General features: G+C 65.3%; 1 protein-coding gene across 1 annotated transcript in view; it reads right to left on the bottom strand.

Annotated features, from left to right (window-relative positions):
• Nucleotides 1–2,331: 2,331 nt before the first annotated feature.
• Nucleotides 2,332–27,275, bottom strand: part of NHEJ1 (non-homologous end joining factor 1) — a 113,808-nt gene continuing 88,864 nt past the window's right edge. Inside the window, exons 6-8 of the mRNA XM_067570105.1 lie at nucleotides 5,704–5,821; nucleotides 5,234–5,370; nucleotides 2,332–3,932 (exon numbers count right to left, since the gene is read on the bottom strand). Coding sequence (XP_067426206.1) covers nucleotides 3,852–3,932; nucleotides 5,234–5,370; nucleotides 5,704–5,821 — 336 coding nt within the window. The 3' untranslated portion in view covers nucleotides 2,332–3,851. The remainder of the gene's footprint in view (nucleotides 3,933–5,233; nucleotides 5,371–5,703; nucleotides 5,822–27,275) is intronic.

Raw genomic sequence — 27,275 nt, forward strand, 5'->3', positions numbered from 1 at the left:
GTGTCAACAAAACACACGTGGAGGGTCCCACCAGCGGCCCCGGCGCAGCCGCCCCCCACTCCCGGGCGCTGTTTGCGCCGGGCTGGGCTCCCGGGGCAGAGACACAAGAGACACCTCCAGGTCCCCGAGCCCCGCTGATAACGGGCTGGGGGATCAAACAGGCCAGGGAGGCGCTGGTTGAAATTTAACCACAATAGTCTCGGTCTCTATTGTTTCCAGGGAGGCCCAATATTTCCACAACAGGATTATGGGATCTGATTAACTCGCTGAGACAACAATGCGGGGCAGGGAAGGGCTTCCCCTTCCAGCTGCCAGGAGGGGAAAGTAAACACTACACCCTGATTTCACCACCCAGGCCATGGGGTCCCAGCCAGGCCCCCTGGGCTCTGCCCTCTCCCCATGCGGCTGCCCAGTCTCCCCAGGTGAGACAACTCCTCCGGGCAGCTTCCCCCGGTGCCGGGCTCCTGGCACAGCCCTGCCCTGGGTGCTCTGGCTAGGCCAGGCCAGAAGCTGAGGCCCAGGGGCCCGTCCCAGAGGGGCAGCGCAAGGGCCAGGCCGGGCCAGTTCCCAGGAGTGGCCTGCCGTGGCGACAGGGGCCCCATGTTGCAGGGGATCAGGCCAGAGGGCGGTTGGGGTTCGTTCTGGGGACGCAGCCAGGCTGCCAGAAGTGCCGGCTGATTGGGGGAGCCCAGCTTGGGAGGCCTGGGGCCAGATTTCCAGAGGTGCTGGCAGGCCCTGCTCCCACAAGCAGCTCCTCCCCCCTCCCGCTGCTTGTCCCCTCTGGGAAGCAGGACCGGGGGTCTCCAGCTGCTCACCTAACACTGGTCACGGCCTCTGTGTGCCCGGCCGTCCCAGGGGCTAACGCTGTCAGATGGGAAAGCACCAGGGGAGCAGCCCCAGCCCCCCACCTTCTCACCCTTCACTCCCCAGGCAGGCACCCGCAGGGCTGGTCTCCTGGGGGCTCGGACAGACGGACGGGAGGGCTGCAAGCACACTGCTTGGAAGGGGCACGGGCAGGGGCCTCGTCCTGCTCCACCCGCCCCTCAGGGGCTTCGCCACCCCATGGCAGGGCTATGCGAGGAGTGTGGGGCGGGGCGGGGCTGGGCAGGGGACCGTCCTCAGAAGCTGCTGGCACCAGCCAGAGACAGGAGACTGGCCTAGATGGGTCCCTCGCCTGGCCCGGCCTGGCTACTCCCAGAGACAGGCCTTCGCCGCATCGTCCTTGACCTCTCCCCTCCAGCCCAGGGAGCCCTTCTCCAGCTGGCGGGTAACTCGCTCCCCGGGCCTATGCGTGAGAAATGCACCCGCCCTGCTCACGGCTCCACGACACCCATGTACGGGGCCCCCCCATGCTCATGGCACCACAAGAGCCACGTGAGCCCACCCCGCCGCCCATGGCACCCCAACACCCACGTACGGCCGCCTGCCCTGCCCCCGGCTCCACGTCACTTGGTCGCAGAGCCATTTCCATCCCGCAACAACCACGGGGGCAGCCGCAGCGAGGGGGAGCTCTGGGGGCCTCTGCCTGACCCACAGGCATCCAATGCCATGAAGCATCAGCCCCAAGGAGGGGTGATTTCTGCAACTCGCCCCCTACCCACAGGCTCCCCAAGGCAGCCGGATCACAAGCAAGAGCAAACAGTGAGTGAGGACAGCCCCCCTGCCTCTCTGGGCCCCTCAAGCCCCCCACAGCCCATCCGTATCCCGTGGAGCACCCCCACACCTTCAGACTGCAGGGAGAGTGGGCTCGCAGCTGGGACTGAAACCATCAGGCCCTGCTCTCGGTCAGGGTCTGGGCAGCGCCCGGCTCAACGGGGCTCGGTGGGGCAGACCCTGCTCCGCTCTCAGCCCGGCCTGGGGGCGTCCGGCTCCGGAGCACAGGATGGGCAGAGCAGCATTGTGTGGGCGTTGGGGGCTGGACCCGGCTTGGCCTGGAGACCAGGTTGGGCCTGGTGAGGGGGCAGGGCAGACACGAGTCCCCCGGGCTGTGTCACTGGGGGATCTTGGGGGGTGGCAGTGAGCTGGGCACTGGGGGCTCTCCCTGCTTCACCTGCCCGCTGCCACGGCCCCAGCCCCATGGGGGAGAGAAGAGAGAGACTGGGCCTGTGGATGGGCCATCTCAGCTGCCTGGACCAAACAAACCAGGCCATGGGCCAAATGGGTCGGGGGGGACTCCACCCATGGGGTGGGGGCTACGGGGAATCCCCTCCTGCTGTGGATACATCCCTGTGCTCTGTGTGGGATACCCAGTGGGGGGCTGCCGGAGCCCCCGTGGCCCCAGAGCAGGCGAGAGGGAGGGAGCCGCAGTCTAGGTGGAGCTATTTCCCCAGTTTTGCACCAGGCCAGCTCCGGATTTTCCTCTCCCTGCCGGGCTTGGGTCCCCCCCCGCCCCTTTTCTAAAAATACTTGAAAGCCCCTGAAAGGTCCCTTTAATGGAGGCGGCTGGGAAGGCCACGGGCTGCGCCCTGCGTAACGGCTTCATTAAACCCTGCGCACATGATTAGTTATGGACTCCAACCGATGGAGGCCGACCCGCAAGATGCAGTGGGAGGCTGGACCAAGCCGTGCCCGGGAGAGCCCAGCTGTGCAGGCCTCACTCCCTGCGTCCTCAGAGTCAGGGTCCCTGGGGCTGGGATTTCTCCCGGGAGCAGCGTTCGCTCCTGGCATCCACTCTGGGTATCAGCAGGGGGAAGGCAGCCCCCCCTCTCCTGCAGGAGATTCCCGCTGCGCCGCAGGCTCCAGAGCACAGCCGAGCTCTGGGCATCCCTGCCCCAAGCAGCATCTCCGTGTCAGGCCATTTCCCAGCCCGTTCGCTTGTGGCGTCCCTGTTCATGCCGGATTTCTGCGCAGCTCAGAGCATGTGAGGGTCTGTTAGCCCCGCACTGACAGTCAGCATCTCTGGAGGCTCTAAGCGCCTGGCGAACGGGCAGCGTGGCATGGAGGGCGAGCTGCACTCGGGTGCCCCACCCGGGTGGGCCAAGCAACGGACTAACCCTTCCTTAACCATCCGTCAGCCCCCCAGAAGCTGCTCCGCAGCAGCCCCTGCCCAGTTCTGCGCCTGAGCCCAAGGCCGGTTCCCGCCCCAGCCCGGCCCAGGCGGACGGCGACCCCCCGGGCAGTGCCAGCGGGGCCCTGCGGAGAGCACGCTGGAGCAGGGCGTGCCGGGAGCTGCAGCCTCCACCGGCTGCGCCTCCAGCTGGACGACGTGCGAGGCTGCGACTGGCCCCGGGCCTCCTGCTAACGTGGCTGCCGGCTGGGCAGAACCTCTCCGCCTGCACGGGAGGCTGCGGGGGCAGAGGCTGCAACGGGGACAGGCTGGAGAGAAGGGCCGGGGGCATCCATGTGCCCCCACATGGGGCTGCAGCTGAAACCGCTCCCATGGGATACTGGGCAAGACCGAATGGGAGGAGCCAGAGATGGCCCCGCCCCCAACCAGACACTGTGTCCTCAGAGGCCTTTATTGCAAACTGGGGGGACAGCAAAGCGGAGCCACCCATCGAAAGATCAGGACCCAGCCGCTCCCCCCAATTCAGCTCGTCCATTCTCAGCCCTGCTGAGCATGGGGGGCAGCCCCACAGCTGGCTGGGGGCAGGCGGTAAGGGCAGGGCAGGACTGCCAGGCCAGCGTGGGGAGAGGGGTGGGCGGGGAGTGAGGAGCAGAGGAGACGCCTGCCCCGTTGGCTCAGCCAGCAGAGAGGCCTGGCCACGGGCAGCACCAGAGCGGGAGCCCCGATTGCCCCGTCTCGCTGCTGCGTGCGGGATTCAAGGCTGGCGTCCTGGAGCTGCCGTGGTGAGCAGGGAGTGCCTGGGCCAGGCCCCTCCCCAAGGGACAGGGGTCGGGGCAGCGGCGTGTCAGCCGAACAGCCCCTTTGCCTTCTTCCTCTTGGCCTTGGAGACAGGCAGCCGGGCTCTCTGCGATGGAGAGGACGGAGTCTGGAATCAAAGGAACCTGTGTCACCCACGGGGACGCTCACACAGGCCGGGTCTGCGCGCATGCGTGTCCCTGCGTGCGCCTGTGCACAACCCAGCCAGAGCGGCTCTGGCACCCGCGTCCCAGCCCGTGGGTGCCGGGTGGCTGGGACGGGCCCGGCTGGGTGCCAGCCGGCGCTGCAGGGCAGGGGGCAGAGCCCTGGCTTCCAACTAGAAGGGCAGGTTTGATGGACAGACAACGCCCAGCCCAGTCACCCCCCAGGGACAGCGAGGGGCCCCAGCCCCACGGCTCCCTGCACCCGGCTCCCCACCCCAGGGCTCCCAGCCCAGGAGAGCTGTGAGCGACCAACCAACGCCACCCCTGGGCCCGGCCCTGGTCTGCCCCTGCTGGAGACCAGCTGCCCCCAGGCCAGACGCTCCACCCCAGCCCCAGCAATTCCCAGCCGCGCCGAGGGAAGGAAACCTCTGAGTGGCTGCCTTCCCCGCTGCCCCGCCTCCTGGAGAACAGCAGCCAATCAGAGGTGCCAGAGGATGCAGGGGGGGGGGTTCTCCTGTCTCCCCCCTCCCCTGATTCAGGAGCCAGAGGAGTTGTGGGGTGCATCTCTGTGACACAGCAGGGGCCCCACTGCAGAGTGTCCCGGCCGGAGCAAGGGGAAGATGAACCCCCAGAGCGGCCGGAGGCGCAGAGGGGCCGAAGTGGGGCTGGGAGGCACAGCATGGAGGAGCTGGAGGCTCTGCACCATCCAGCAGCCGCGTGAGCCCCACAGCCGAGCACTGGGGCAGCCAGCAGCTCTGTAAGTGCCCCACACGTTGGGGGAGGGGTGAGCTCACAGTCCAAAGCTGGGAGGGGGCTTGGACTGGATGTGTCCCGTTAGGAACTCGGCTGGAGGGGACCAAGCGTTGATCAAACGGGGCCAGAAAAGTTCCATGTACACAGTCCTCTGAGCCAGCCTGCCCTGCCCTGGGCCGGATCACAGCCGGCGCCCCCGGAGGGGAAAAGCTCCATGTCCCGTTCCCTGCCCCTCTGAGCCAGCCCCTCCCTGCCCTGGGCCGGATCGCAGCCAGCACCCCTGGAGGGGACAGGCCCTGCATCTCTGAGCCAGCCCATCCGCTCTGCAGGTCGGTTTGTGTCAGAGAGGACGGGACGGGACGGGACGGGGACTGCGGAGCGGGGCCCAGTCCCTGCGGGCACTCGCTGGACCCCCTGCGGGTGGAGGCCACGCTGCACAGCTTGTCTCTCCCTCCAGGCCCAGCCAGGCCCCAGGCGGGTCTCTCACACCAGCCCTCCGGGCAGCTGCACTTACCGCCGTCGCGCCCAGGCTCTGTGGCAGGGCAGAGGGTGGCTCAACCTTTTCCTGCTGAGAGTCAAGCGTGGTCAGCAAGTCTGCGGCCTCCCCAGCCAGCTGGCGGGAGCAGGGGCGCTCTGGGCTCCCGGCATCCCCTGTCCCAAAGAGAGAAGGCAGGAGTCAGATGTGTGCGATGGGGCAGGGGGCCAGCAGCCAGGGGTGTCTGTCAGCTACGGGGACCAGAGCCTCCCTGCGTGCCAGGCCAGAAGCTCCAGGAGCACAGGGGCAAGGGCAGCCAGAGGGGGCGATGCCCAGTGCCCTCCACTCCCCACGGCAGAGACACCCGGGACAAGCTGCCCCGGACACATTCCCATCGCCAGAAGGTCCCTCACCCGAGTGGGCGATGCCCAGTGCCCTCCACTCCCCACGGCAGAGACACCCGGGACAAGCTGCCCCGGACACATTCCCATCGCCAGAAGGTCCCTCACCCGAGTGGCGCCACTTCTGCGCTGCCCTCGCCTCCTGTCTGGCCACGGCCGTGTAGAGATGCTGCAGGGTGCCCGCGAACGCTGGCCCGTCCCCTGTGCCGCAGAACTGGGGCAGACTCTGGGGGGGACAAGAGACACTGTCAGCCCCTCTCTGTGCTGTACGGGCACCTGGGGCACGGCCCGGCAATGCTGCCGCCCCCCCGCCCCCACAGCACGGCGCCCGTGGTGCCAGGCTGGGGCAGTGGGTTAGCACTGACGGCTGGTCCCGCTGTACCTAGGTGCCCCTCGGCAGTCTCCCATCCCAGCGCCTTGGGCCATGTGGTGGGGGTTAGACATAAAACACAACTCCAGTGCCCCCCTGGAGGGTCTCATCCTTCTTCTGGGAGTGCGGGGGGGTTCACACCCAGCTGCTCCCTGGAATGTGCCCTCGCCATTGCAGAGCTGGCTGCCGGCACCCCCAATCCAACACCCCACTTCTCCAGCACATTCCTGAGCGGGGCCCCAGCCCCGCAGGTGCAAAGCCGTCTGGGCCAGGGGCTAACCGGGCTCACCGCACTGCGGGCCTGGCCACGGTAGAGCGGCTGCCCACCCAGTGCCTCACACCGGCCCCCTCAATCTACTGGCCCAGAAACAGGCCCTGCGTTACCCCCATTATTGCAGGGCTGCGGGACGGCAGAGATCAGCAGGGGCCAGTTCAGCCCCTTCCCTCCCCCAGGCACAGCCCAGCTTTCCCTCCGCCATTCCCCCTCCACAGCCCAGCGCCAGCACAAACCAGGGGCTGCTGGCTGGAGCCCCTCGGCCGAAGGGGACAGGGCCGGACCAGCGAGGGCTTCTGAGAGGCCCGGTCCTCTGCCCACAGCCAGCCAGCGCCATTGCTGGCACGCACAGCTCACAGCATAACCCGCTAGCGTGGCTGCAGGGCTCTGCCAAGGCCTGGATCGGTGTCACTGCTATCCGTGGGCTGGGAGGCCCTCCCTGCCCCAAGAACCTGGCAGTCTAACCTGAGCCGGGCGGGGAAGGCAGGATGATTACACGAAGCCACGCTGGGAGTCTCTGGCAGAGCCAGACGCTGAACCTGGTTTCCTGCACCCCTGGCCAGCCGCTTGACTGCAAGGCCAGCCTGGCCTGGGGGCGGGGGATGGCCCCCTGCTTGCCCTGTGCAGATGAACAACGTGGCACTGCCTTAGCTCGGGGGAACTGCTCCCCTTCCAGGCACTCTGCCCGTGGCCCCCGCAGCCTGGGCGCAGGCCCAGCGGGCACCGCAGAGTGGAAGAGCTGGCTGGGCTCCAGACTCCCTGGCACACGGCTGGCTCGGCAGCATCCGCCGATAGCCTGGCCACGGTGGCAACCTGGGCCCTGCCAGGGCAACGGTGCCTGGTCCCAGGCCTGCACCCAGCGCCCAGCACAGCCGCCCCGGACCGGGCCTGGCAGAGCTCCTCCCGCACAGGCTGAGCAGCCGGCAGGGCATGCCTGCTGCAGCAGTTGGCAGAGCTCCTGCCCAGCTGTGCACACACACCTGCTCCAGCCTGCGCTGCCGGGCCAGGGCTGGGGAGCTGCGAGTCATTCATGAAATGCTGCTGATAAGATCGAAGGGGAAGGGCCGCGGCTTCCCCTGAGGCCAGGAATCACGCAGCCGCCTGGGCTCGGAGTCTCAGCGGGGCAGGTGCAAGCCTGTAACCCCCCCCCTCGAGCAGCGTCTGCACGGGCAGGACACCTCTGGCCCTGCTCTGACCGAGGCCGGGGCTCCTGAGCACCCCGCACGGCCCACAGCCACCCCCCCGCAGCAGCCCCAGGGCAGTGTCGGCGTGGGGGGGAGACAGGGTGAGGCAGCAGCGTCACTCAAGAGCCTGCTACGACCCAGGGCCTCTCAGCGCCGCTCCTGCCCGGGGCCTGTGGGCCAGGCCAACCCCGATCGCCCATGGACCAGGGAATGGGAGTGCAAAGCATTGAGTCCACAGCCAGCACTAGGGGTGACGTCCCACCCAGCACACGGATCTCCCACCCTGCGAAGGCACGGGCCCCTCCCGCACCCCCCGAGGGCAGCGGAGTTGCTAGTGGCTGGGACCTGCACAGAGAGGCCAGCACCTGCCTGCCCTGATGTTCCCCAGCGCAGGTGCCGTGCTGCACCCCAGAGCCAGCCGCCCCTGAACGCACCGATCTCTAACACTACTGGGTGGGCTGGTGGGACCTCTGCCGGGCCCACCTTCTCCACCACCCCTTCTCTGGGCACCAGCCGCAGCTTGCCCCCTTTGTGTGCTAGACAGGGTCCCTTTCCCGGGTAAATACGCCCAAATGCCCCTGGGGACTCAGCAGGGCTCACGGGAGGGAGGAGCTGGGTGCCCGGCCCAGGCTCCTGCCCAGCAAAGCTCTGTCCGCACTGCGCCAGGCTTGGCACGCGGCACGCTGCGCCACAGTGCTGCAGCCCGTCCGCAGCAAACCACGCAGTACGTGCCACATCTCTGCCATGAGCCGCCATCCTGGGGCTCCGGGGCCGGGGCCGGCCTGGCCCAGGCCAAGTGAAGCAGGGCTCCTGGGGCGGCATTCGAGGCAGGACACGCTTCCCTGGACATTCATCGGTGCCACGCTGCTCTCAGAGCCCATCTGAGCCCCCACGGGCTCCCTCTGGTCCACAGGCCCAGCGGCTCTGGGGTTGCTGGCCCGAGAGAACAGACGCCCCCGGCCTCTATTTAAACACCCCCTACGAGCACCGGGGCCCTGGCCCGGAGCAGGCGCCCCTCACCTCCAGCTGCGCTCGCTGGGCGCAGGGGCCCGAGGCAGCAAGTGTGGCTCTGGGTGCCCGCGGGGGAGGCTGGGAAAGTTACTACAAAGGCGAGCAAGGCTCTCGCTGCCCCCGGCTCTTCCTCCTCCTCGTGCCCAAGGGGGTGCTCGGGGGGTGGGGCAGGAGCCAGGGCCCAAGCATAACTTTTTCGGGCCCGGTACAAACTTGTAACACGGCCCCTCTCCCCCCCACATCCCACATCCCCAGCCCAGCCGCACCATCTCATCAGCCAGGAACCATTTGTTCCTTGTGGTCATGGGGCTGCAGTCTGGGCCGGGGGCCCCAGTAAAGTGTCCCCTTCCCCCCCTGTGGGGGCCCAGGCAGGCGCGCCGGCTGTGGGGCGCTCCGGGCTATCTCGGTCCCAGCCTCCCAGCAGGGGCGCTGTGGCATGCTGTGGAGACGTGACACAGACACACACACACACCCTGCAGACAGGGCCCATGTCGTGCCCAGACCCGCTTGGCACACGCCGTCCCCACGGAGCCGGAGCAGGCCCCTGTGTGGGGGCGGGGGCGCCTCGCCAGCACTTGCCCCCCAGCCCCAGCCCCAGGCGAGCCCAGCCAGCGGTGGCCCCGCAGCGAGCCGTGTGTGTGTCAAAGGTCTGAGGGCTAATCTCACGGCTCTGCCTGCTCCACACCCAGCAGCAGAACAAAGTGTAACAGATAAAGGCCAGTTCCTCTGGCGGGGCGGGGAGCGGAGGGGGGGCCCGATCTGCTCAAGGCCAGAGTCCACAGCCTGGGCCGGCAAGTCACAGCAAGGGCCTGCGCTGGCGTCCCCGCCCAGGGCGTCTCCCTGGGGCGCGAGGGAGGGAGGCGCGGGCGGCGCTGCCAGGGGACCGGTGGGCCCGGGGCTGTGTCCAGCCCAGCAGGTCCCAGTCCCGCTTGCTGGGACGGGCTGGGAGCGCGAGGGCCCCGCCTGCACTAGCGGAGAGGCTGCTCTGTGCTCTCCGCCAGCCGCGGCCCCCAGCCCCCGGGGCCACAGAGGTTTAGCTTCAAGCCCCGTCACTTGGGCCAGGAGCACAGCAACCAGCCGGGGGGGGGGGGGGGCGGCACAGAGCCCCTAGGGCTGCAGCCCAGCGCTCGCCCCCCCCCGGCAGGCCAGCCTCCGCCCAGCACGACCTCCTCGGAGCTAGCCAGGCAGGAGCCAGGCTGCTGCCAGGCCCCGCTGCCCTGCCGCAGGCCCGTGCTCCCCCAGTCCCCGGGGCTAGTGCTGTTCAGCCCTGCCCTCACGCCCAGCTCCTTCCGGGGACACGCCAGCGGGCGGGGGGCCAGGGACCAGGAGAGCACCAGGAAGTCAGCCCTCTGAGACGTGCCCTGAGCCTCCTGCTCCGCCGGCCCCCTGCACTGCTGCTCCTCCGTGCCCAGCGCTTCCGGGCTGGCTGCCAGCTCAGCTCTTCTACAGAGCTGGGTCAGGAGCCCCCCAGCCCCTCGCCCCCGGGGGCGCTGGGATTTGGAGAAAGGTGACGGGGAGCGCCCTGGGCACAGGCAGCCAGCAGGGCCGTGTGCGAGGGGGAGCCATGGGCCACACGGTACAGGCTGTCTGGGCTCCCTTGCCCCTCCTCCACAGCCGGGCCCAGGCGGCATGTGCCAGCTCCCCCCTGCTGCCTTGGCAATGTGCAGCTCCGTGACCTGGCGCGGCTGCTTTCCCTGTGCTGTGACCCAGCCTGGCGTCTCCCTGCCCGCTGCCAGAGGCGGGCGGGACTGCCTGAGGGTGAGAGCAACGCCGCCCTCAGCACGTCCCCAGCTCCTCCCCGCTGTGCACACGGCTGCCCCGCGTGGGACGGAGGGGAGAGGGGTCCAGCCCTTCGAGTGACCCTGCCCCATAGCACAGGCAGCGAGTTCAGAACCATCCAAGGGAGCAGCGCAGTGCTCCTCTGTGGAACTCCCTGCAGCAGGAGGCAAGAGCCGGAGGGCCCCCCCCAGTGCAGGGCCGGGGTCATGTTTACAGCTCAGCATTAAGATTAGACTATGGGGCCTCTACCCAGAACTGCCCCAGGCTCTGCTCCCGGGCTCCGGTCGCTCCTGCACCGTCACCGGTGCCCAGGGCCACCTGTGCAAAGGGGGCGCTGTGCTGTGCCCACCACAGAGGCATCCCAGACCTTCCCCCGGGTTTGCTCCAGCGGCTGCAGTGCAGCGCCCAAAGCAGGGGAGGGAAATGCACTTCAAAGGCAGACCAATAGCAGGCCGTGGAGGCCGGACCCAGCCCAGATCAAAGGCGCGAGCCGCAGTCATAACTCAGAGGAAAGCAAACAGCAGCTCCCAGGAAAGCCGGGCACGGCAGCGGCGTGAGCAAAGTGTAGCAGATAGCACCGGGCACGGGTCAGTGCCCCAGGAGGGGCCCAGGCAAGCCGCAAAGCACAGAGCACAGCGACACCTGCCGCCTGCAGCTCCCGAAGGAGACTCCTGCCCAGGCAGTCTCCGTCCCTAGCCCCCAGACGCAGTGCCCAGAGTGTGGGCAGGGCACTGGGGCGCCTGGGATTTCACCCCGTGCCCCGGAGATCTGCTCAGCCAGCTCAGGGGCTGGGCTCACACGGACCCCGGCACTGCTGCGGGGAGACACTGTAAGCAACAGCTTGTTGTAGCCCCGCTCCCTGGGCCAGACCCTGAAGGTGGGTAACTCCACACAGCCCCACGCAGGGCAGGAGCGCGAGGCAGGCTTAGCCAGCAGAGGATTGGGCCCCATGTGCCCCTCGTGCTCCCTTTCGCTGCCATACCTCCAAGCTTGGTCCAGCTCACACTTTGTTCCCAAGAGCAGACGCTGGAATTTCAAAGCCATCACACCCCCCAGCCCACCCCTAGCTGGGCGGCTTCCTGTCCTCCCCAGCCCACAAGCTCTGAGCCACCGGCCAAACAGCGCCAGCAGGGTGGAGGGTCACACGGCAAAGGGCCAAAGGGAGAGGAGTTTTTAACCAAAGCGAGGAACATCTCCCTGCACAGCCTGGCTCAGCAGGGGATCAGTGCACTCCGGGATGCCAGCATAGACTCAGACTCAGAGACTTTATCGTCAGAAGGGACCAGTGTGATCATCCAGTCTGACCCCAGCACAGCGCAGGCCACAGAACCTCACCCGCCCGCTCCTGCAATAGACCCTGACCCACGACTGAGTTACTGACATCCCCAGATCCTGGTTTACAGACTTCAAGGTGCAGAGAATCCACCACAAGTGACCCGTGCCACGTGCTGCAGAGGAAGGTGAAAAACCCACAGGGTCTCTGCCAATCTGCCCTGGGGGAAAATTCCTTCCCGACCCCAAATACAGGATCAGCTAAACCCTGAGCATGTGGGCAAGACTCACCAGCCAGACACCTGGAACGAATTCTCTGTAGTAACTCAGAACCCCCCATCTAACGTCCCAGCACAGGCCATGGGCGTATCTAGCACCAGCAGTCACAGATCAGTCAATGCCAAACCAGGCTGGCCCATCAGACCATCCCCTCCAGAAATGTACCAAGCTCAGTCCTGAAGCCAGCTCGGTGTCTTGCCCCCATTGCTCCCCTTGGGAGGCTGTTCCAGAACTTCACTCCTCGGATGGTTAGAAACCTGCCTCTAATTTCAAGTCTAAACGTCCTGCTGGTCAGTTTATATCCATTAGTTCTTGTGTCCACACTGGCGCTGAACTTAAACAATTCCTCTCCCTCCCGGGTATTTCTCCCTCTGATGTATTTATCGAGAGCAATCAGATCTCCCCCCAGCCTTCTCTTGGCTGGGCTAAACAAGCCAAGCTCTTTGCGTCTCCTCTCATCAGGCAGGTTTTCCATTCCATGGATCATCCTAGCAGCCCTTCTCTGCACCTGTTCCAGTTTGAATTCATCTTTCTTAAACAGGGGGGACCAGAACTGCACACAGTATTCCGGATGAGGGCTCACCAGCGCCTTGTGTAACAGTGCTAACACCTCCCTATCTCTGCTGGAAATACCACGCCTGATGCATCCAAGGACGCATTAGCTTTTTTCACCCACATCACATTGGCGGCTCACAGTCATCCTGTGATCAACCGATACACCCAGGTCCTTCTCCTCTGTCACTGCCAACTCATGTGTCCCCAGCTTATAGCAGAAATTCTTGTTATTAGTCTCTAAATGCATGACCTTGCACTTTCCACTATTAAATTTCATCCTATTTCTGTTACTCCAGTTTACAAGGTCATCCAGGTCTCCCTGTGTGATATCCCGATCCTGCTCTGTATTAGCAATACCTCCCAGCTTTGTGTCATCCGCAAACTTTATTAGCACATTCCCACTTTTTGTGCCAAGGTCAGCAATAAAAAGGTTAAGAAGATTGGTCCCAAGACCGATCCCTGAGGAACTCCACTAGTCACCTCCCTCCAGCCTGACAGTTCACCTTTCAGTGTGACCCGTTGTAGTCTCCCCTTTAACCAGTTCTTTATCCACCTTTCAATTTTCATATCAATCCCCAGCTTTTCCAATTTCACTAATAATTCCCCAGGGGGAACCGTATCAAACTCCTGACTGAAATCCAGGTAAATTAGATCCACTGCATCTCCGTGTGTAAAAATCTGTTATCTTCTCAAAAAAAGAGATCAGGTTGGTCTGGCATGATCCACCTTTTGTAAAGCCAGGTTGTATTTTATCCCAATTACCATTAACCTCGATGTCCTTAACTACTTTCTCTTTCAAATTTTTTTCCAAGAACTTGCATACCACTGAGGTCAAACTAACAGGCCTGTAGTTACCCGGATCACCTTTTTTCCCTTTCTTAAAAATAGGAACTATGTTAGCAATTCTCCAGTCATACGGTGCAGCCCCTGAGTTTACAGATTCATTAAAAATCCTTGCTAATGGACTTGCAATTTCATGTGCCAGTTCCTTTAATATTCTTGGATGGAGATTATCCGGGCCCACTGATTTAGTCCCATTGAACTATTCGAGTTTGGCTTCTACCTCGGATGTGGTAATTTCTACCTCCATATCCTCATTGCCATCAGCCCCCTGCCACTATCCCCAAGATCATCATTAGCCCCATTAAAAACGGAGGCAAAGTATTTGTTCAGATATTCGGCCACGCCTAGATTATCCTTAACCTCCTCCCCATCCTCAGTGCTCAGTGGTCCCACTTCTTGCTTGGTTTTCTTCCTGTTTATCTGGTTACAGAACCTTTGACTATTAGTTTTAATTACCTTTGCAAGGTCCAACTCTGCTTGGCTTTTGGCCTTTCTCACTTTGTCTCTGCATGTTCTGACCTCCAAGAGGTCGCTTTCCTTGCTGATCCCTCCCATCTTCCACTCCTTGTAGGCGTTCTGCTTTCTCTTCATCGCCTGTCTGAGATGTTTGCTCATCCAGCTTGGGCTACAACTCTTGCCTGTGAATTTTTTCCCCTTCCTTGGGATGCAGGCTTCAAATAGCTTCTGCAACTTTGATTTGAAGTAATTCCAAGCCTGCTCCACCTTTCGATCCATGAGTTCTTCAGTCCAGTCCACTTCCCGCAACTAATCCCTTCATATTTTAAAGTTACCCCTTTGGAAGTCAGAGACTCTAGGCACAGATCTATCTTTGTTTATCCTTCCATCTAGTGTGAACTGAATTAGCTCATGGCCGCTCGAACCAAGGTTGCCCCCTACAACCAGCTCTTCTCCAAGGTCCTCACTGCTCACCCGTACCAAATCTAAAATGACATCCGCTCTCGTTGGTTCAGTAACTGTTTGGTGAAGGAAGCTGTCAGCTGTCACGTCCAGGAAAAGCTGGGCCCTGTTGTTATTACTAGCACTGCTCCTCCAGTCTGTGGCTGGGAAGTTAAAGTCTCTCAGACTCGCACAGTTCCCAGTAGCATTGACTTCATTAAAAGCCTCAAAGAGGTCTCACTCCCTGTCCAAATCGGATCCCGGGGTCTGTGGCGCGCTCTGGAGTGACACTCTGGGGGCTGTAGCACTGTCCCAGGGGAAGCTCCAGTCACTTTCTTCCCCAATGTGATTTTTGCCCAGACAGACTCTGTCTTACCCATTGCATCGCTCCTCACGTCTTTACAGTCTCTCAGCATTGCTAGGCAAGGCTGCTCCAGCACCTTGGCCTCTATTCCTAGACAGCACATCCCCGTCCTCCAGCCGGGAGCACTATTCCCCCATGTGTCTGTTATCCCGCTAATAGCTGGTTTCACTTCCTGCACCAGTAGCTGCACTTCCTCTTTTGTTACCCTGTAAGCTCCAGGAGAATGCGAGAGCCCAGGAGATCTCAAGCCCCTGGGGCTGGGGCTGGTGCCTGCACCATGTGCCCAGAGAAGGTGCTCACACCTGTGCACATCCAGGAGCCATTGAGCCTGAAGGTCGCTGGGCCAGGAGGGGCGCAGGCTCCTTGCCAGCCCCCTTGGCTGAGGGTGTCTCTCATGGCCATGGCGCTGAGCGCCCGGAAGCAGTGAGGTGCCCATGCAGCACCAGGGCTGTGGGTTTGCCTAGTGACCAGAGGGGAGACATCCCATGTGTACAGCAAGGAGTTCTGCAGTGCCCCACTCTCCCTGCGGCGTCACCCCCAGGCCCACGGCGTCTCCGCCCGCTCCCCCGCAGAGCCCTGGCTGTCTGGATGTCTTGGGAGAAGCGGGTCTGGCTCCGGATTCAGTCACTGTGTGCTCCAGGAGCGCTGCCCTCCATGCTTGGTTTCTGTGGGCTGGAGATGCGTGCTGAGCTGAGCAGCCTGGGGCTGGCATGGCTGGCACTGGCCAGCAGGGTCAGCCAGCCACGCAATGAGCTCAGGGAGACGAGGCTCCCTAGCTACCCGCGTAAAGAACTTGAGGCCATAGTGTCTGTCTCTGCTCCTGGGAAGTGGCTGTCGCTGGGGGTGCCCGACTGGCCTTCTGCACTTGGGGCCCGGCTGGTGCCGCCCACAGCAGTCTGCCGCCAGCAGGGGCTTGGGCAGGAGAAGTGCTGGCACACGGCCGGGCAGCAGCCATGGCTGTAGGCGCGTGGAAAGCAGGGCTGCTCCTGGCTGTTCCTTCTGCAACAGGAGACCTGCTGCTCATGCCACTGCCGTAGGCCTCCCTCGGCGCCCGCTCCCCGGCTCTGTGTCTCGGGATAAACCAGCCCTGCGCCCGCGCCCAGCCGTCGGCAAAGCCAGCCCGGCCACCTGCCCTTCTCCATCCCAGCGACGTCTGTGCAGCCTGGCACAGGGCTGCTGCCCCACTGAAGGCACCTGGCACGGCACTGGGGTTCCTCCAGCTCCACGCTGGCACCTAGGTCACTGCCCCACACGCAGAGCCCAGCGGCTCCGGGAGCTGAGCCTGGCCTCCCCAAGCTGCAGCTCCAAATTCCCTGGGCAGCTGCCCGCAGCCCTCCGTGCTTTGCACTAACGCACACGCTTAGGTGCCACCTGCAGCCATCCCCAGCCACTGGCCAGCGCCCCCGTGGGCCACTGACACGAGACAGGCCTGGCCCAGCCCGGCACCCGCGGCTCTCGCCTGGCCGCCACCCCGCAGCTCCATTCCTGTCACAAGCCCCTTCCCTGCCCACCTCCAGACTTCACCTCTGGGGGCTTGTTTGCCTTGCGGCTCTGAATAAACACGAGGCTGTGAGCTGGGGGAGACGGGGCTTGTCGGAGCCCGGGGGCCAGCCCAGACCTGCTCTCTGGGTCTGCAGCAGAGGCTGAGAGCTGCACCAGAGCCAAGTCAGCTCCTGGGCCAGCCGAGGGGGTGCAGGGCAAATAGGCGTGTTTGGGGCAGGCCCCAGGGGAGGAGCTGAGGGTGCACACGGACCCTCCCTGTGCCCAGGAAGCATTGCTGGGGGGCCAGGAGACTTCACCCTCCATCAGCAGCTAACCCCGGAGCCCTGAGCCCAGCGCCGGCCGGGAGCTGGCGAGCCGGCGGGGGATGCCCGGCGTGTTATGACTACCTGCCCGCAAGGCCAAGTGGGCTGCGTGGGTATCAGATGGAGCGACTCAAGGCTAAGCAGCCGGCGCAGGCGGGTTTGCAGCACGGCCTGAGCTGTGTGACGAGCGACCGGAGAGGCATTCCGGGGGGGGCAGCTCCAAGGCAGGCAGTGTCTGGCGGGGAGAGAGGAGCTGCTTCCCCAGAGACCCCCCCACCTTGTTCCTGCAGCTCTCATGCCCAGGGAGCCTCAGAGGGAGAGCGGGCGGCAGGGCAGGCGCTGCACCGTGTCTGCAGGGACAGAGCTGGGGGGCGTGGGCTGCGGAAGCCGGGCACGGCCCTGCCCTCCTGCCCAAGGGCCTGCCGGCACGAGGAAGGGGGTGGCACCCGGAGTGTGGTGGGCCTGAGGCACATCAGCCCCGGGACTTAGCGAGCCGCCTGCGAGAGGCCTTGGGGCTAAAATTAGATTGTCAGAAGGAAGGTTTCAGACTGGGGCCTTCACCACAGCTCCCTCGAAACGCTGGGAGCACGGCCCCGGCCTGCCAGACGGCAGGGTGCCGCAGAGACCAGGCGCTGGGGCTGGCTTTCCCACACTGGGTTGCCAGTTGCCAGCACCGATGGGCACCGTCCCGATTAGCGCCTCCTGTTCCAAAGAGCCCCCAGGGCGTCACCGGGGCCATCCCAAGAGCCAGGCCGTGCTCCAGGCGAGGGAGCGGGGCAGACTCCGGCCCAGCAAGGCAGCAAACGGCAGGACAGAGCAGAGCAGTGTCTGGGGCCGGACGTCTCCCTGACCGTGGCTCGCAAGAACAAACGGTGGCTTTGAGGCTCACGGCACAACCTAATCTGACAAAGCGCATCACACCCGGGCACAGGCCGTTACCATACACCACTCTGTGCCAGCCCAAACCACGGACATCAGACTGACACGTCCTGCCCAGGCAGTGAGTTCCACAGGTTACTGGTGTGTGGCGCTCACTCAGCCATGACGGTATCTTGCAGTGACCGGGAGCGCCCCGTCCGCCGTCTCTAGCCCAGCATTGTTCTGCACGCGGCTGTCCTTCGCTTCCGCTCTAAACCCAACAGTTCCTGTCTGTTCAGCCTCTCACCACCGGGACGTCTCTCCAGGGCCCTCGCCATTCTCTGACCCGCTCCTGGCGGGGTCCCAGAGCAGGGCGCCCCGCGGATTTACTGATGGCCCTCAAGCACTCCCCACACGGCTCCCTAGCCCATTCCTTCGCCGGCCTGACACCCCCTTTGCTTTTGGGACTGCTCTGCACCTTCAGCCAAGATTCTCTCAGAGCTGCGCACACTGGCATGCAGGCGACAGGGCTGTGTGCCTGGGCTGGCACGACCATCGTCCGTCCGTCCTTCCACACTGCCCCCAGCATGAGAGCCAGGGGGGCGCAGAAAGGAAGGGAAGGGCGCAGCGAGGGAGTGCTCCTCTGCACCCTTCATTTCATCACTGGCTGCGGCACAGCCCCTCGCCCCGCTCGCACACCAGGTACCGTACGGACCTTCAAGCCCAGCAGAGCCTCGTCTTCTGGCAGTGGCCCAGCCCTGCACGGCTTCCCCCTGTCCACACCTCGGGCTCTGCAGGGCCTGGCCTGACCTGAGACATGCTGCAGGCAGGGTCGCCGGCTGGCTGGACCAATGGTCGGATCCGCTCTAGCAAATCCTCAGCTGCTGTGTTAGTGCCAAGCGCCAGAGTCTAAATCCGGCGCTCTCGCGGACGGGGACTGCCCCTTTCATTATCACACCAGCGCGTTCTCCGTGGCTGCACACATTCTCTCTGCACACCCCACATCCCTACTTTTTAATATATTTTTAACTGAAAAACAGAGCGGCTGGGGCTGTTGGCAATGACAGGCTGGCTGCTGCGGCGTGTATGTCAGATCTGCCCACATTCCCGTGGCGAGCCTCAGCACATGTTCCACCAAGGGCACGCTTAATAATTCACGCTGCAGCCGGGAGCCAAGGGGCGTGGGCCGGGGAGTGGGGAGCCCCGGCTTTCCCACGCTGGCTCCCACCGGCGGGCTGCATGGAAGTGGCGTGGTGGAACGGCACCCGGGGAACGGCACTGCCGCTGCGGCAGCGGGCACAGCTCCCTGCCTCGCCACGCTGGACACAGGACGACTCGGTGGCCTGGGACATTTCAGGGCCCCCCCCCCCCGCCTCATCCCCTTCCACAGCAAGAGCAACGCGCATGCCACACCCCCGCTTGTCTCGGCCTCCCTCACTCGGCCCCCTGCGCTCTAGGTGCTCAGCGCCCCTCCCAGTCCAAGTCAGCGCAGGCTGGACTCTGCAGAGGTGCCGGCTGGCACCTGCCAAGGGCCGTTCCTCCCCGTCCAGGGTGACGCGGAGAGAAAGAAGCGCAGGGAGCCCCGCTCGTCTCTAGCCCTCCAGACAGGCTGCCAAGTTCACCACACTCTGCCCGGGAGCCTCTCCAACCCGCTCTCCAGCCTGAACGCTGGGCCTGGCATCGGCTGTGGGCACAAAAGCCCCTTCGGCCCCTGCTGGGCACATCACTCCCTGCCCAGCCCAGATCAGCGCCCAACAACCACCGCGCTGCGCCAACCCCCAGCCTAGACGACTGGTCCACAAAGCACCATTTGCTGCTTGCCTCCCCTGGCCCGGTGGTCCCCAAACCGTTCTGGTCCATGCCACCTCCCCCGGTCCGCGCCCTCCCGGGAGTGAGGGGCTGGGGCTGGAGCTGGGGCCGGGAGTGCAGCGGGGCCGGGGCCGGCCGGAGCTGTAGCTGGGGCAGGGCTGGAGCGGAGCTGGGGGGCGCTCCCTCCCCGCCCCACTGCCTTAGCTTCTGTCCATCTGTCTGTCTGTCCGTCCTCAGGCTGTGAGCTCCGGGGGGGAAGGGGAATGCCCTGAGCGTGCCCGGCCCATTGGCGACACCACCCCAACAAAACACCCAGAGCAAGAACATGAGCCAACCTGAAAACTCCTGGACTCAGCCCAGGTCCAAACCTGCCCGAGAAGGGGCTGCCAGCCGGGGGCACACAGCCCCAGAGGAGGCGGCAGTGCCCGGTGCCCTCGCTCTACGCAGGCACAGACCCGCCCGCCCTGAGAAAGCTCCACTGGGGCCAGACACAGCAGCCCAACTGCCCGACGCCTGGGAGCCCATCCCCCTGGCGCCCGCCCCTGCACGGCCTCGCCAGCGGTACAGAGCCCACAGCCCCGGCTATGCCCACTCTGCCCTGGGCTCAGCACAGGCCGGGGGGATCCCGAAGAGCCATCGGATCTGGCCGCCCACGCTGGGCCTGCCGGGAGCTGGGGACATGAGGCCCATTTCCGGCCCCTGGTGCTGCCAGACTGGCACAGAGGGGGCTGGGAGCTGCCCAAGAGTCCAGTGCACGGCTCCATGCAGACGTGCCCCCCCCCCACACACCACGCCACAGAATCGGCCCAGATCCCAGAGAGGCGCCTCCCTCAGCCAGGCCCAGGACAGGGACCATCGCCCACCAGGCCAGCTGGGGAGCGCGGGAGACAGCGTGGGCGGGGAGCTGGGCTGCCCACGGAACTGCCCGCCCGGGGGTACCAAGATGGGGGCTGCAGCTCTCCGGGATGGACAGCAAGCCTGGCTTCGGCTTGGCCTCCCCCTCCCCAAATCCTGCCTGCCCCCTGGCACCCCCAAACCCACCAGCACCCGCCCCCCAACCAAACACATGGCACCCCCCCCCCACCTCACCCACCGGCACCTGCCCCCCCCAAACGCATGGACACCTCCCCACACACCTCACCCACTGGCACCCTCCCCCCCAACCAATCCCCTGACACCCGCCCCTCACACCAAGCCCACCGGTGGGGGATAGAGAAGCACCTTGGTGGCCTCCGCAGCCTAGAACTAATGACACTGACCGAAGACGGCACAGCTGGGGCTGCCGGGCGGGCGCTCGCCACTTTGGGCCTGTTGCCTGTTCTGGCCCCTTGTGGGACCCGTCTGCAGAACCACGAGAAACGCACGTCCCCTCCCTGCACAGCCTGGCCCCGCAGACGCTCCCGCAGCTTGGCACGGCTGGGCCAGCCGGCTGTCTGCGCCCCGGCAGGGCTCGGCTCTCCCCTGGAAAAGCAGGGGAAGGCAAAGCAGAGAGGGCAACGGACACAGGACTAGAACTTGCCCGAGTCACCGGTGGCTCCCAAAGCACATTACACCACAGATCACTGTGGACATGCAGCCACCTCTGGGGAGGAGCGTGGCAGCCAGCAGGGGTGCAGGGCAGAAGGCGTGTTGGCCAAGGCCTGCGATCGCGAACATCCCGGCGGAACAAACACAGAGTGGTGGAGAAGGGCCCACGTGGAGCAAACTGCCCAGAACACAAGGGGTCTGCCTGGGGCCGGGCCGGGCCATCGCCCGGGGATGCTTGGCCACTGCATCGCCTCCAGCCGGGAGCTGGGTGCCCGGTGCCCCCGCTGAGCCGCTGGGAGGAAGCTGCCGGCTCAGTTGCGAGAGGCGGGCTGGGGAGTGAACGCAGCAGAGCAGCTTTCGGGGCCGAGAGGTCAAAGGGTCGCAGCACCTCTGTGCACGGCCCGGCGGGTAGGGGACACAAATGTCGTGGCAAGGGAAGCGGCCCAGCCTGGCCTGGCCCGGCCCAGCCCTCCTCCCGCCCTGGGCGCTCCGGCACGGGTGTGCGCGATGTTTGCCTTTCCCCCAGCGCCCGGCTTTCCCCGAGAGTCAATGGCAGAGCAGAAAGGCCGGCTGTGTGAGCGGAAGGCCTGGCCCGTGGCGCTGCGCAAGTGCCGCCTCCTGCACAACCAAGGCAGCGTCTTTCCAAGCCAGGCCCCGCGTCACAGCCCGGGATCTACGCGAAAGAAACCACAGCGGCCCTGAAAGCCAAGAACCTTTTCTTCCCCCGCGCTTCTCCCGGCTTGGGTTACAGGCTTTTCTTCCCCACCCGGCGCGTCAGCCCCTGGGGACCAGTACACAGTGCCTCCCCGGTGCCGGCCAGGTACCCCAGTGCCTCCCTCAGGGCCCCCCCCGTGCCCGTACCCAGGCATTGCCCTCTGCACAGAGCCCCCCCCCATGCCAGCCAGACACCCCCACTCAGGACAGGCCCCCCAGTGCCCAGGTGCTCCCTCCAGGTGCTGGAGCCCAGCATGGAAGCCCGGACTGAGTTTCGTTGGGAGCGAGGGCACAGCCCTGCCACCCAGGGCCAAAATCAAACCCCGGGGTGTGGGCCCCACGCTGGAACGGCCCCGCCCGCCCCGGCCTCGTTAATTCAGCACTCCCCCAGCGCGCCCCCAGAGCCGTTTTACGCAGCAGAATGACCTTCCTGTTGGACACATTTCAATAGCCCCCCACCCCCGCCGAAAGACACTGGAGTGGCAGAGTGATGTCAAAATCCGGCGGCCGGGCCGGTGACGCAGGGAGTCTGTGAGCAGCCACAGGAAGGGCCCTGGCCGCCCGGCCCCCCGCCATCGCCCAGATCAGCTAGCCTGGCTTCCAGGGGCCACAGGAGTCGCTCTAGCCCTCAGCCCACCCACCCGCTGCCCCAGAGGGGTCTGCCCAGGTATCCCGCCTGGGGCTGGGTCCCGCCTATATCTCTGGGTCGCTGCAAAGAGGAAACAGCCTTTCACCCACCTAGGTAACTACACACCGCACAGGGGAAACTGAGGCACACACAACAGTCATCCAGAACAGTATGCAAATTGCCGCTCCGTCACCCAAACAGACTGCAGCGACCTGAGCTATGCACCAAGATGGGGCTGGTCGGCCCCCCAGCCTCAGCCTGCAGGGCGCGGGCAGAAAGGGCGGGTGGGGCGGGGCTGGGGGTCAGTGCCACTCCTGGGGATTGCGAGGGCCCTGCGGGCGGTGCCGGGTTATCAGTCAGGCTGGGGGACGGCGCGTGATTTAGGGCCGGCTGGGGCTGTCGACGGAAGGCTGAACTGCGCAGGGCCAGGGATTCTCTTTCGCCGGGGATTACACACGGGACAGCTGGGAACACACAGACACAGCCTGCTCCTCCCCGGCCCATCTCTGCCCGGGAACCCCTGTGTGGCCGTGCGCCTGGCCGACGGCAGCTCTGAGACCGAATCGCCAGCAAGAGCTGCACGCTCCCTTTCCCACGCTGACAGAGCCAGGCAGCAGGGCTGCCCTCGCCCTGCCCCACCCGGCCTCTGCCCGTGGCCCCTGCCAGCCCTGCACTACTGCCTCCCGCTCACACCTCTGCACCTCCCCACAGGGCTGCTGCCACCCACGGCCTCCCTGCCCCGCTCAACTCTCCCCGCCTTTCCCCCGCAGCTTGGCAGCGCTGGACTCCCCTGGCAGTGCCTTTGCCCTGCTCAGCTTGCATATGGGGCCCTGTGGGGCCCTTGCATATGCCTGCCAGTGGCACCCGTGGGGCCCAGCACCGCACACTGTGCACACAGCGGCAGGAGGCTTTAGGGCCCGAGTTACTGAGGCGGTGCAGCGCAGCCGGGCACAGAGAGACGCCGCCATGCTGTCCCAAAGCCATCCTCAGAGGGGCAGGGAGAGCAGCGCCGGGGTTGCTCAGCAGCGCGGGATCCCCTGGAATGAAACTCCCGCGACGGGGGTCGGGGCATTGAGGCTGCGACTCCCGGCGGCCCAGAGCAGCATGCTGTGCACACCCAATGGGCGAGAAGGAGCCCTGGGGAGGGGCAGCAGGCGCCAAGCTGCTCCCTGTGCGAGGCTCTGCTGTGACCCAGGCTGCCCCAGTGCAGGCTCCTGCGGTTAGAAGCCATCACGCTTGGGGCCCGTCAGGCAGCGTGTGTTGGGGCTTGGCACGTCCCAGGGGGCACACGCTGGGGCGGGGCCCCAGGGGCAGGCACTCGACACCTTTGCCGCACAAAACCGAGCAGGGGGGTGTTTTAGTGACGCTCCGAGACGCACAAACGCCGGGGCCGTGGCAGCTGCCGAAGAGAAGGTGGCCGGTGTCCCCTGGGGGGCCAGCACAGTGAAGGATTCAGCAGCTCCCCCACCCGGGAAGCCCCATCGTTTTGCTGGGCTATTGCTGCCTGAACAGACGCCGCCCTTTCGATTCCGCAAAGCCCCCGCAGCGCACAACCAGGGCAGGGGGCCCAGAGGCTCCAAAGAGCCCCTTTAAACAGGAGGGTTCAAAGCAAACCCAGAACAATGTGAGACGAGCTGGGGGGTCTCAGAGCCATTCCACGGGGACAGGCAGCCCTGCCTTAACAGCACCAACTGGGCCCTGGAGCGTGGGCACAGCAGGGCCTGGCAAGCTGAACGCCTGGGCTCTCCTGCTCTCTCCGCCCCACACTCGCTCTGTGACCTTGGACAATTCACTCCGCTCCCTCTGGCCCAGGTCCCCGTCTGCACTGGGGGGATTGGGACGCCGAGGAGCTGGGAGGAGTCAGTTACTATCCGTCCAGGGTCCGAAGCAGCTGCAGAAGGGCCACGGCTCAACAGAAAGGCCAAGGGCTGCATCTCGCCTCTCCCTCCAGGGCAGAGGTGGGGCGCGGCTCCTGCCTGCAGGATAAAGAGAGGACTCGGGCTCCGGCTGCCAGTCGCGCACCTTTCCCCAGAGCTTAACACTGACTGGCAAAGCAAAACCAAGCAAAATAAAAAGGCAGAGGAGATCAGCGGGGTGAAAGTGCCGGGACGTTTCTCTCCGACACGTGCCCGCGGCCGGGGCGGAGGCGAGGACCCCCCGAGTTTGTCAAGCAAACACTCTCACACCCTCGGCAGCTCTGCCTGCTGCGGCTGGGCTGCCAAATCTGCATTTCAGCCCCGCTCAGCAAAGCAGCCGGTTGGGAGCCGGGGAGAGGCACACCCGGTAAACGGCCGTCTGCAAGGCTGTGCGTCTGGCCACAAGATCCCTGCCCCGGCCCAGGGAGCGGAGCCCCCTCAGAGCACCCATTCTTATCAACGAATGTCGCCCAATGGGGCGGGGTGTTTGGGCTGGCCGGGGGCCAGCAGCAATTCTGCATTCCAGTGCGCGAGGAAGCCAGTCAAAACGAAATGGTCCCAGCCAACAAAGCCAGCAGGGCCGGGGCCGGGAACCGACCAGGAAGCGACACTTCAGGAGAGCCGGGCAGGAGCTGGACGGGGGGGACGGGGGCAGGCCCTGGCCGGCGAGGGAAGGCAGGGTGCAGTTAGAGCAGAGCACTGGTGCAGCATGGAGCTGTGACAGGGTCCCAGGCACCGCAGGGGCCAGGCAGAAAAGCCTCAGCGTGAACGCGCAGCGGGGGGGCGCGCGTCACACAGACCGTGGGGCGCACGACAGGTTACACGGACGCACCCTGGGTGTGGCGCATGCCACGGGGAGACGGACGCCTGCTTCAGGAGGCAGCTCAGCACGGGGCAGTGCCATTCCCACATCACACGCATCGTCCCCGGGCGGCAGGGCTGTCCCGCTGGCTGTAACACAGGGCAGGACCCAGACCAGCCTGGCCCTGGGCCCTTCGCTTCTGACCTGATTCTCACGCCCCTTCACTAGCCCAGTGCCACAGGCAGACCAGGGCAGAGCCCCCCCAGGGAGCTGCCTGTGCTCCCCGCCTGGAAAGGCTGCGCTGGGCTCTGCTTGGCGGCCCCGGGCGCGTGCAGAGCTGCTAGTGCAGGGAGAAGGTGGGCTGCCCCGTGCTACAATCTGTCATGCCAACCGGGCACCCAAACAACCCGGACACCCCTGGCCAAGAGAAGGGGGCTGTGCTGGCGGCTGCGGGGGCCATTAAGGAGGTTTGCTTTACACACACACACCCGGCCCTGGCCCCGGCCCTGGTCCCAGGCCATTTTGACCCCATCGGAGCCGCGCTGGCCTTTTCCCTCCTGCACATGGCCCAGGGGTTACGCTCTGGCTCTGACAGTCACCTCAGGAGCTGGGCTGAGCCTGGGAGCCCTGCCTGCTCCGGGACCCACACGCCTCACCCTGCAGGAGCTCGGCTGGGATGTTCTCCCCCAGTCCCGGGGGGGGGAGGGGGTGTCCATAGGGAATCCTGCCCCTGCAGCACCCCAGAGCTCAGGTGGGGCTGACCCCAGCCCACGGCGCAGGGGAACAGCTGGCTCGCGTCTCGGGACGATTCCTCTAGGTTTGGGTTTTCCTTTTGTTCTCGCTGTGCCTCTTATTCCACAGGGTCAGGCCACCGATACCCGGGCAGCGACTGGGCCTAAATCTTGGAGCTAATCCCAGCCGACAGCCCAGAGGCCGGGGCTGAAGAGGCCGAGGATGACAGAGCTGGGAGCCGGCGCATGCAGGGAGAGATCATTGCCCCGCGGCTGTGAAATCGCACGTTACGCGCCTGTCACCCGCGTCAGCGTCAGCCTGTCAAGCCATAGGGAGCCGAATACTTCGCGCCTCCGGTTACGGGCCGGGTAATCCCCACGCTGGGAGGATGCGCCAGGCTGGCACCGACTCGGGCTGACCCTGGGCAGGGATGCCCTGGCCCCTGGGTTCATCTCCAGGTGAGAGGAGGGAACGCCAGGACATGGGTTGAATGACAGGGCACCTGCCGGCAATAAAACACTCTGCCACGGGCCCCTCGTGCCCTTCAGCAGGAGGAGGTGGGAGGGCGGGAACACGGGGGGGACAGGAAAGCTGCCCCCAGGGGCCTGCAGGGAGGTGGGAGCCCAGGCAGGGGTGCTCGGTGGCGGCTCCCTCAGCAGGTGCGGGACTCGGGACGGGAGGGAAAAGGAGGTAAAGGGGCAAAGCCAAGGCCCAGCCCATTGAGAGAGTGCGGGGGCGCCCTGGCACCCCAGGCTGCGTGCACGCTGTGTGCCGGAGGAGCCGCCCGTGGCTAGCCGTCAGGCTCTCGGCCGCCCGGGGGCTGCTCCAAGGTGGACGAGGAAGGAGAACGCCGAGGGGCAGGCTGGTGCGAGGGTCGAGGTGTGGAGGGGCCTGGCTCGCCTCGCTCATCGTGATCCCAGGATCACAGCAGCACAACTGCCAGCAGAAGGTGGGCGCCCGGCGGTGGCAAGCGAGACACCCGGCCCCACGGCTGGGGAGGGCCCCTCGGTCTGGGTGGGAGGGGAGCGTGGAGCTGGGACGCCGAGCAATGCATCTCTACGGGTAGGCGAGAGGCTGGGCGATGGGGGGCAGGGTCTGGATTGGGAAGGTGGCAGAAAACAGCCCCTGGGGGGCAGAGGGAGGCATCCCCGGCCTGCACCCAGCCGAAGGGGAGTCCCTGAGCCCCGGCCGGAGGAAGGGCTAACGGCAGGCGCAGAGCTGTCCCCACGTGCTGTCCGTGCTCTGCCCCGAGCCCCCACAAATAACCCAGAGCCCGGCAGGAAACGAACCCCCAAGTATTTGCTTCCGGCAGCTCCTCTCACACTGTCTTGGGGGCAGGGGGAGGTGGAAAAGGGATTCAAACTCATCCCGCGGCATGTCAGCCTCAGGGGCTGGTTCTGGCCCAGCTCCAAGCTGGGCTGGGCTCACTCTGGCCTGAGACGTGCACCGCTTTCCGGGACCAGAGCCGTAGCCACCGAAAGGGCAGAGCACGCCCCTCCCCCTCCACAGGCGCACGCCCTGCACACTCGTGCATGCCCACCGGTGCACTCTGCCCACACTAGTGCACCCCAGACATACGCTGCCCTCTACGTTCTCCTGCACGCACCCCTACAAGCGGGAGCAGGACAACTCGGCTGCCCCCCCCGACGGGCTACTCCCTGCCCCAGCAGCCATAAGAACCACCCCCCCCCAAGCAGGAGGGCGGCTCAGCTGTGACACGCCAGCTCTCGCCAGCTCACGGAGCAGCCACGGCCCAGGGACTCTCACCCCAGCACGGGCCTCGGAGCACACGCTGTCCCGCCCTCGGCGTTCCCTGCGGCGCCGACACGGGCTCCAGCGGAGCAGGTGGGACGGAAGCCGGATGAGATGCAGACACACTGCAGGGCCACGGTCTCCCAGCATCCTGCACCACAGGCTAACAGATCCTCGGCTTCTTCCCCAGGGCAGAGGCTATCCCCAGTCTGCGGGGCTTCTCCAGACCTCCATGGCTATGGCAGGCTGGACTGGCCTGCGCTACCCATGAGCCCCCCACTCCACACAAGGAGCCGGTAACAGAGGGGG

The sequence above is a fragment of the Emydura macquarii genome, unplaced genomic scaffold (genome assembly GCF_026122565.2).
Source record: "Emydura macquarii macquarii isolate MOO-44397 ecotype Brisbane River unplaced genomic scaffold, CSIRO-AGI_Emac_v2 contig_2988, whole genome shotgun sequence".
Taxonomy (NCBI): domain Eukaryota; kingdom Metazoa; phylum Chordata; order Testudines; family Chelidae; genus Emydura; species Emydura macquarii.